Source organism: Oncorhynchus kisutch, linkage group LG12 (assembly GCF_002021735.2).
Source record: "Oncorhynchus kisutch isolate 150728-3 linkage group LG12, Okis_V2, whole genome shotgun sequence".
In the NCBI taxonomy this organism is placed as follows: domain Eukaryota; kingdom Metazoa; phylum Chordata; class Actinopteri; order Salmoniformes; family Salmonidae; genus Oncorhynchus; species Oncorhynchus kisutch.
Window position 1 is genome coordinate 43,344,549 of NC_034185.2, and position 10,157 is coordinate 43,354,705.

The 10,157-nt window shown below is 42.6% G+C and overlaps 1 protein-coding gene across 1 annotated transcript; it reads right to left on the reverse strand.

Moving 5' to 3' along the window:
• Positions 1 to 6,388: 6,388 nt before the first annotated feature.
• Positions 6,389 to 10,157, reverse strand: LOC109901023 (40S ribosomal protein S6). Its single transcript, XM_020496999.2, has 6 exons — positions 10,045 to 10,157; positions 8,838 to 8,969; positions 8,158 to 8,368; positions 7,480 to 7,626; positions 6,783 to 6,940; positions 6,389 to 6,520 (listed from the first exon to the last, which is right to left on the reverse strand). The coding sequence occupies exons 1-6, from the start codon at positions 10,048 to 10,050 to the stop codon at positions 6,425 to 6,427; spliced, it is 750 nt and encodes a 249-aa protein (XP_020352588.1). The 5' UTR covers positions 10,051 to 10,157; the 3' UTR covers positions 6,389 to 6,424.

Below are 10,157 nucleotides of genomic sequence, written 5' to 3' on the forward strand. Positions count from 1 at the left end.
CAATCGGGTTATTGGTCACTTCCCTGACCAAGGCCCTTCTTCCCCAATTGCTCAGTTTGGCCGGGTGGCCAGCTCTAAGAAGAGTCTTGGTGGTTCCAAACTTCTTCCATTTTAAGAATGATACAGGTGGACTCCAAGATGTAGAAACATCTCAAGGATGATCAATGGAAATAGGATGCACCTGAGCTCAATTTCGAGTCACATAGCAAAGGGTCTGAATACTTAAGGTATCTGGTTTTAGGAAGGTATCTGGAAGAGCCCTTACTGCTGCTCGATCATCCTATTTTTCCAACTTAATTGAGGAAAATAAGAACAATCCGAAATGTATTTTTGATACTGTTGCAAAGCTAACTAAAAAGCAGCATTCCCCAAGTGAGGATGGATTTCACTTCAGCAGTAATAAATTCATGAACTTATTTGAGGAAAAAAAATCATGATTATTAGAAAGCAAATTACGGACTCCTCTTTAAATCTGCGTATTCCTTGAAAGCTCAGTTGTCCTGAGTCTGCACAACTCTGCCAGGACCTAGGATCAAGAAAGACACTCAAGTGTTTTAGTACTATATCTCTTGACACAATGATGAAAATAATCATGGCCTCTAAACCTTCAAACTGCATACTGGACCCTATTCCAACTAAACTACTAACCTACTGAAAGAGCTGCTTCCTGTGCTTGGCCCTCCTATGTTGAACATAATAAATGGCTCTCTATCCACCGGATGTGTACCAAACTCAGTAAAAGTGGCAGTAATAAAGCCTCTCTTGAAAAAGCCAAACCTTGACACAGAAAATATAAAAAACTATCGGCCTATATTGAATCTTCCATTCCTCTCAATTTTTAGAAAAGGCTATTGCACAGCAACTCACTGCCTTCCTGAAGACAAACGATGTATACGAAATGCTTCAGTCTGGTTTTAGACCCCATCATAGCACTGAGATTGCACTTGTGAAGGTGGTAAATGACCTTTTAATTGCATCAAGCCGAGGCTTTGCATCTGTCCTCGTGCTCCTAGACCTTAGTGCTGCTTTTGATACCATCGATCACCACATTATTTTGGAGAGATTGGAAACCCAAATTGGTCTACACGGACAAGTTCTGGCCTGGTTTAGATCTTATCTGTCGGAAAGATATCAGTTTGTCTCTGTGAATGGTTTGTCCTCTGACAAATCAACTGTAAATGTCGGTGTTCCTCAAGGTTCTGTTTTAGGACCACTATTGTTTTCACTATATATTTTACCTCTTGGGAATGTCATTCGAAAACATAATGTTAACTTTCACTGCTATGCGGATGACACACAGCTGTACATTTCAATGAAACATGGTGAAGCCCCAAAATTGCCCTCGCTAGAAGCCTGTGTTTCAGACATAAGGAAGTGGATGGCTGCAAACGTTCTACTTTTAAACTCGGACAAAACAGAGATGCTTGTTCTAGGTCCCAAGAAACAAAGAGATCTTCTGTCGAATCTGACAATTAATCTTAATGGTTGTACAGTCGTCTCAAATAAAACTGTGAAGGACCTCGGCGTTACTCTGGACCCTGATCTCTCTTTTGACGAACATATCAAGACTGTTTCAAGGACAGCTTTTTTCCATCTACGTAACATTGCAAAAATCAGAAACTTTGTCCAAAAATGATACAGAAAAATGTATCCATGATTTTGTTACTTCTAGGTTAGACTACTGCAATGCTCTACTTTCCGGCTACCCGGATAAAGCACTAAATAAACTTCAGTTAGTGCTAAATACGGCTGCTAGAATCCTGACTAGAATCAAAAAAATGTATCATATTACTCCAGTGCTACCCTCCCTACACTGGCTTCCTGTCAAGGCAAGGGCTGATTTCAAGGTTTTACTGCTAACCTACAAAGCATTACATGGGCTTGCTCCTACCTATCTCTCTGATTTGGTCCTGCCGTACATACCTACACGTACGCTACGGTCACAAGACGCAGGCCTCCTAATTGTCCCAAGAATTTCTAAGCAAACAGCTGGAGGCAGGTCTTTCTCCTATAGAGCTCCATTTTTATGGAATGGTCTGCCTACCCATGTGAGAGACGCAAACTCAGTCTCAAACTTTAGGTCTTTACTGAAGACTCATCTCTTCAGTGGGTCATATGATTGAATGTAGTCTGGCACAGGGGTGTGAAGGTGAACAGAGAGGCACTGGAGCAACGAACCACCCTTGCTGTCTCTGCCTGGCCGGTTCCCCTCTTTCCACTGGGATTCTCTGCCTCTAAGCCTATTACAGGGGCTGAGTCACTGGCTTACTTGTGCTCTTCCATGCCATCCCTAGGAGGGGTGCGTCACTTGAGTGGGTTGAGTCACTGATGTGATCTTCCTGTCTGGGTTGGCGCCCCCCCCCCTTGGGTTGTGCCGTGGCGGAGATCTTTGTGGGCTATACTCGGCCTTGTCTCAGGATGGTAAGTTGGTGGTTGAAGATATCTCTCTAGTGGTGTGGGGGCTGTGCTCTGGCAAATTGGTTGCTGTTATATCTTTCCTGTTTGGCCCTGTCCGGGGGTATCATCGGATGGGGCCACAGTGTCTCCTGACCCCTCCTGTCTCAGCCTCCAGTATTTATGCTGCAGTAGTTTGTGTCAGGGGGCTAGGGTCAGTTTGTTATATCTGGAGTACTTTTCCTGTCTTATCCGGTGTCCTGTGTGAATTTAAGTATGCTCTCTCTCCTTTCTCTCTCTCGGAGGACCTGAGCCCTAGGACCATGCCTCAGGACTACCTGGCATGATGACTCCTTGCTGTCCCCAGCCCACCTGGCCGTGCTGCTGCTCCAGTCTCAACTGTTCTGCCTGCGGCTATAGAATCCTGACCTGTTCACCGGACGTGCTACCTGTTCCAGACCTATTATTTGACCATGCTGGTCATTTATGAACATTTGAACATCTTGGCCATGTTCTGTTATAATCTCCACCCGGCACAGCCAGAAGAGGCCACCCCTCATAGCCTGTTTCCTCTCTAGGTTTCTTCCTAGGTTTTGGCCTTTCTATGGAGTTTTTCCTAGCCAACGTGCTTCAACACATGCATTGCTTGCTGTTTGGGGTTTTAGGCTGGGTTTCTGTACAGCACTTTGAGATATCAGCTAATGTACCTGAAGGGCTATATAAATACATTTGATTTTGATTTTTCAATAAATTTGCAAACATATCTAAAAAACAGTTTTTGCTTAGTCATGGGGTGTTGTGTGTAGATGAAGATTTTTTTTTTTTTAAATGTGGTCTATTTTAGAATAAGGCTGTAACGTAACAAAATGTGGAAAAAGTCAAGGGGTCTGAATACCTTCTGAATGCACTGTATGTATTGGATAACTGCAATATAATTGTATTTTTTTGGGCTTGGGCTCATTACATGTCATTAATGTGTGGATCATAAAATGCATTTCATATATGGCTCATCAGGCTCAGGTAGCATCAGGTTAGCATTTTCATGCTGATCAAAGCTCTAATCAAATCCAGACATATTTATATGCATTATGATTTTGAATGATATACATGACTACCTGGGAGAAAAGTGATTTATTATCGGTGTGGGACATTTGTAAAATACCAGGAAACTATTAAATCCTGGTGTATTAAATCCTTCTCCTTCTTTGGAGTGGACCCACCCGTCTCAATCAACGAGAAGATTTTAAATAGACACTATGGCATCGTACACATTATTGGATTACTTATTTTTTTAAATAAATGGAGCATTTTCTAAATTCAAATGGATCATCTGCAACTGGACACATTTTAGAAGACATGTTTGTCCGAATCGAGAATGAAGATCGTAATTGCCACATTAAGGTTGGTCGAAAATTCGCTGTGCTACACCAAACAGTACTTAACCTGTGACTCCCAGTAATGGATACCAAAAAGCTTTGGTAAAACACATTATCTGATGTAACACTCTGTAGTTAATGCAGGCCTGGAGTTCAGCTGTAAACGTATCACCAGAAGTAAGTACCAAAAAGAAAAACCCTGAGTTTTGCATGACAAGCAGTGGAATGATGGCAGAAACAGACTGGTACCCAGGTTAAAGCCAAATGTATAGCCTGTTAACCAAGCCATGCCAAACAATCAGTGCCGAAAAATCTGCGCACTGGAACAAAGCTCCACGTTAACCGTCGCATCCCACAGTCTCGACAGACGCTACAACACCCGTTTTGTTACGTGCGTCTGTCCACGAGCTTGAGATAAAACGGCTGACGGGGCTAAATCCTGAAACATCCCAAAACAACCACGAATTCCTGCTTCAAATAACGTGAAAACATAATTTTTTATAATACTTTGTACAGCTTGACCATTACCTCATTATAAATCATTGGTATACAACACCACCATTGATTCAACCTGACACCCACAGCATGAATGACCCAGAGTTGCTTTACCTAACTGTTGTCTGACAGAGTAATGGTTCATCCCGTTCTCTTTGTGGATGTTATCCATGCCTCAGGACATCCCCTCGAATATTCTACCAGACAGAGCAGCCATGTAGTTTCTCCTTTCTGAGTCAGTATATCTGGGTCACTTTATGGCTGCATTTACACTGGCAGTCCAAACCCGGATTGGTCAAAAGACCAATTGAGAAAAAGATCAGAATGGGGCTGCCCGTTTTAAAGGAGCCGTCGTCTTTCCTGTGACGAGTCCACAAACATCACAATTTTCAGAGCCTCTGCGTGGAAGTGCAGTACTAATATTGAGGCACATTTGTATTTTTCTAACAGAAAAGATGTGAAAATTAGTTATGTACGTGCAAAAGTTCCAAGTCAGTTGAATGTTGACGTACAAACAGATTTTTCATAATAATTTGTTCATTACCCTGGCTTCCAAAGGATGGCAACTGTTTAATGAGATCCCCTCCAGATCAGACTGCCTTAAATAGCAGTGGGTACCTACATTTATTTTACGATTGCCCATTGGGCTGTGGCAGTCATTAAAACAGATTCCATCTCGTCTTGTTCTCTACACTCCCTTTACAGATTTTAGTGTTCACCAATTAGTGTCAAGAAAAAGGATGCGAACCCTTGCGAATTACCTGGAGTTCTGCATAAATTGGTCATATAATCCAATCTTCATCTAAATCACAACAATAAACAGTCTGCTTAAACACAAACAATTACACTTTGTTTTTATTGAATATACCATATAGAGTCGCAGTGCAGGATGGGAAAAGTATGTGAACCCTTGGATTTAATAACTGCATGACCCTCCTTTGGCACCAATATCCTCAAACATTTTCTGAGGTCAGGACTCTTGACTGGGCCACCCCAGAAGGCGTATTTTCTTCCATTGAAGATTTCCTTCTGTGTTTTGGGTCGTTGTCCTGTTGCGTCGTCCAACTTGTTGAGCTTCAATTGGCGGATAGACTTACATTCTCCAGCAAAATGTCTTGATAAACATGGAAATTCATTTTTCTGTTGATGACAGCAAGTTGTCCAGGCTCTGAGGCAGCAAAGCAGCCCCAACCCATGATGCTCCCTCCACACGTTAGTTGGGATGAGGTTTTGATATTGGTGGTGTGTTCCTTCCAAACCACTACTTTAGTTTCACCTGGCCACAGAATATTTTGCCAGTAGCGCTGTGGAACATCCAACATGCCAATTTTTTTTTGTCTTCCATGGTGTCCTCCCATGAACACCATTCCTGTTTAGCGTTTTACATATCGTAGACTCGTCAAAGATGTTAGCATGTTCCAGAGATTTCTAAAAATCTTTAGCTGACACTGGGATTCTTCTTAACCTCATTGAGCATTCTGCACTGTGCTTGAGGTCATCTCTACAGGACGGCCATTCCTAGGGAGTAGCAAGTCCTGAAATGTCTTACTGTGGACGATGAACATAGTCTTTTAGAGATACTTTAGTAACCCTTTCCAGCTAAACGCAAGTCAACAATTCTTAATCTCGGGTTTTCTGAGAACTTGTGTTCAAGGTATGGTTCACATCAGGCAATGCTTGTTGTGAATAGCAAACTCACACTGTGTGAGTTTTTAAATAGGGCAGCTCTAACCAACATCTCCAATCTCGTCTCATTGACTGGACTCTAGGTTAGCAGACTTCTGACGCCAATTAGCTTTTGGAGAAGTCATTAGCCTTGGGGTTCACATACTTTTCCAACCTACACTGAATGTTTAAAGTATGTATTCAATAGACAAGAAAAATACAATAATTCATTTAAGCACTGTCTATTGTTGCAACTTAGAGGCAGATCAGATCCCATTTGACCAATTTATGTAGAAATCCAGGTAATTCCAAAGGGTTCATACTTTTTCTAAACAGTTTTCGGAGCCATGGAGCCTCTTATGGATGTGAAAATGATCAATACAGATAGAACCAGGATGTTTGTTTCAGACATGGACATTATTTTAGATGTATGAAACAAAACAAAAAAAACCAGTAAGAGCATTTCAGCAAAACATTTAATTCAATTCCACATTTCACTTCTGGCTGGACTCAGATTTGGATGTGGAGGCCCTAAGGGAGGAGAGACGGCGCCTTTTGGCGATCTGTTCCTGGCGCTTCTCCTTAGCCTCCTGCAAACAAGGATGAGATTTGTTAGTCCTCCTACATGTTACTCAATGACAAAATTGTTCACGTCATTGGGGATTTTATACATAGACATTTTAAATTAATTAACCATTTTATGAGTAAACTTGCAATCATACATCAACTCGCTTGCAATCGTTGGAATGAAATCAATGGTGTTCACAACATTCAGGGCAATTCATTACACAGAATAGATAATGACTCATATTACAGCCAAATGCCTAAGTAGTGCCTAAGTCCCTTCGGTACCTTCATCCTCTTGGCCAGCAGCTTGGCGTACTCGGAAGCCTCTTCCTTGTTCTTCTGGGTGCGCTGTTTCTTAAGGGCAATGCGGCGGCGCTTGTGCTGCAGCACACGGGGTGTCACTAGCCTCTGGATCCTGGGAGCCTTGGTCCTGGGCTTCTTACCTGGAAAAGATGGGGGAGAAGAGGTGTTACCAGTGGCATTTACTACAAAGTGTGTGCGTGCACATGGGAAAATAGTTAAGGTTTCAATGTTTATGAAATGTATGTAGATCTTAGTGATTGAGAGTTATAGCTGTTGTTCATTCTAGTTAGCATTCTGAATGTTCACATGAAAGAAATGTCCCAGTCATTCAAAATGTCCCACACAAAACTATAAGTTGCCTCAAATGAGATTTTAGCAAATCTACTTATTGGGAGAGCATTGCAGTTCAACCAGCCATGGTCAGAGGGTCAGGTTGCATCTGGTAAAGCAGCTCTACAGTTTCTGTAGCACAACATTGTCCCCCCTTTGAGGCTACAGACCAGCCAGAAAGGGTCTACTGGTGTGCCAGACAATAACTTTTGCACAATTTGGCAAGCAGAAATATTAGAAGTTGAAAAAAATAAAATCATGCTGTCAAGAGTTTTACAAGTGCTGATGTGCTAAGCTTGTTACCAATCCATTCATTAACAGGACCATTTAGAAGCAGTGTTGGCCTCACCCTCTTTAGTCAGGGGTCTCCTCACAACATACTGCCTGACATCATCCTCCTTGGCCAGGTTGAAGAGCTTGCGGATCTTGCTGGCCCTCTTGGGTCCCAAGCGGCGGGGCACAGTGCTGTCGGTCAGGCCGGGGATGTCCTTCTCACCTGGGAGTTGGAGGGAAAAGGCGTCAGGCCACTAGATTTAAAAAAAAGGCTATACAGAAATCACCACCCAAATGGTTAACCACATCCAAGCGCTGGCAGCGGGAGCAGAACAGCACTGAGGATGTTCAAGTTGTTTTCAAAGGTATATAGTCTTGAAACATGCACGTCTTGTTTTCCTTAATGGGTTTTGTAAATTTGTATATTGTGTTTAATAGATTAGATTTATGCAGGACTCATCTTTAAAAAATTAGAAGGCTCTAGTTTCAGTAGGACTTCCCTGTGAAAATGAAGGTTAAATAATACATTAAAAAAAATATGACCTTTCAAAATAACCCAATGTTAAAATGGGGAAAGGATTGGGAGAGCATTGCAGTTCAACCAGCCATGGTCAGAGGGTCAGGTTGCATCTGGTAAAGCAGCTCTACAGTTTCTGTAGCACAACATTGTCCCCCCTTTGAGGCTACAGATCAGCCAGAAAGGGTCTACTAAGGTGTGCCAGAGCAAGTGGTTACCATCATTACAACTCCATACCTTTCTTGATGATAACCAAGTTCAGCACGCTGAGGTTGGCATCAACGATGCAGCCACGGACAGACTTGCGTTTGCGCTCTCCTGTCCTACGGGGGCGGTAACAGGAATGGCCCTTGGCAAGCAGCAAGCGCACACGGCCATGGGTCAGCACACCCTGCTTCATGGGGAAGCCCTGCTTGTCGTTGCCTCCGCTGATGCGCACCATGTAGCCCTGGGAGAGATGAGCCAAGATTAAGTTTAAAAAAAACCTTGCTCTATACAAGGACCTGATGATCATACAAGTTAGACATTTGTTTAGTGAAATGTATTAGCGAAAGGTTTGGAAGAGCAATGCAGTTCAACCAGCCATGGTCAGAGGGTAAGGTTGCATCTTGTAAAGCAGCTCTGCAGTTTCTGCAGCACAACACTGTCCCCCCTACAGACCAGCCAGGAAGGGTCTACTAAGTTGTGAGATCATGTTGAGTTGAACACAAGCAGTATCAACATTCGGTTTCAAGACACACTGGCATCCAAGGCATTAAATTGACTATTCCAAAATTACCCAGTGCTATAGTCAATGAGCTTGGAGTAAATAATGAAGACTACATTCACTTGAGTTTGAGGCTAACTAATTTAACTATTCAAAAAAATTGCCTGCAGGATCTGAAAACTGAGCATCTTTCTTAGTGACTGTAGCTTACCTTCCACTCATCTCCCAGGGGATCAGCAGCCACCTCTGTGGCCATACGCTTCTCGTAGAAGGTTCGCAACTTGCGCTCATCATCCACTTCAATCAGCTTCTGACAGCCAGTGGCAGGAAACGAGATATTCAGCTGAGAGAGACATATATAGATCAGTGTGTTGTATATTGACCAGATGTAGCAAGCTCTCCTAGTTGAGAAGGCCATAGCAATGTACATCAGGCAGATTGCTTGCTAGACGATCACCTTGCACCTATGCTACCCATCCATAGCATAGGTGCTGCAGGGTAGCCTAGTGGTTAGAGTGTTGGACTAGTAACCGAAAGGTTGCAAGTTCGATTCCCCGAGCTGACAAGGTACAAATCTGTCGTTCTGCCCCTGAACAGGCAGTTAAACCCACTGTTCCTAGGCAGTCATTGAAAATAAGAATTTGTTCTTAACTGACTTGCCTAGTAAAATAAAAAGGTAAAATAATAAATAAATAAAATCCATAACCAACTTTAAATGTCTTGAATAATTAACTACTACAGTAGCCTAACCAAAACGATGGTGAGACAGCTGAATTGAGTGCAACATGATGCAGATGTACCCGGGATGCTAGCATGTTGGCTGTTAATGCAATTGGTTCATTCTTGTTAGCTAGTTTCCTAGAAACAAGATTCGTTACACAGAACACGGGATGCAAGTGAATTTCAGTCACGGGAAAATAATTCGGCAGCTAACCTCACACTATTTGGAACGATCCAGGGACACGCTGTTAAGTAGCTAACATTAACTGTAGTTAACCAATGTCGGAAGCTAGCTGGCTGTAAGCGGCCTTGAGGATGACTACGTTGCGATTAACAAACCTGCAACAGATTGGCGAAATATGGATGTGTGAACAAACCCACATCAGAGATCATATTCGTAACCCCCACCCCAAAGAACAGCAGATGATACGTTGTTGCGGTTCTTTGAATGACGCCCGGCAAGACATGCACATTTCTCTCAGGAGGCAGACATGTTTTCAGGTTCACTTAGTAACGTTGCCAGCCATAGCTAACTAGCTAGCTAGCAACAAAATCAACATGCATCCTAAAATACAATGCAATATCTGACTAAACAAGATACCGTGCTATAATATTGTAATAAACTACTCCAATTCGGCCTGGACATTAACAAGGATATACATGTTATTTGAAAGATGAGTTGAATTGAATTACCTTACCTTCATTTTGTAAAACTGGCTCGACAACAGTCTGCCACCGAAAAGAGAGCGGATGTCCGCCTTGCTGTCTCACATAGGCATCATATGTTATCGCGATAACACGTGGTGTTAGT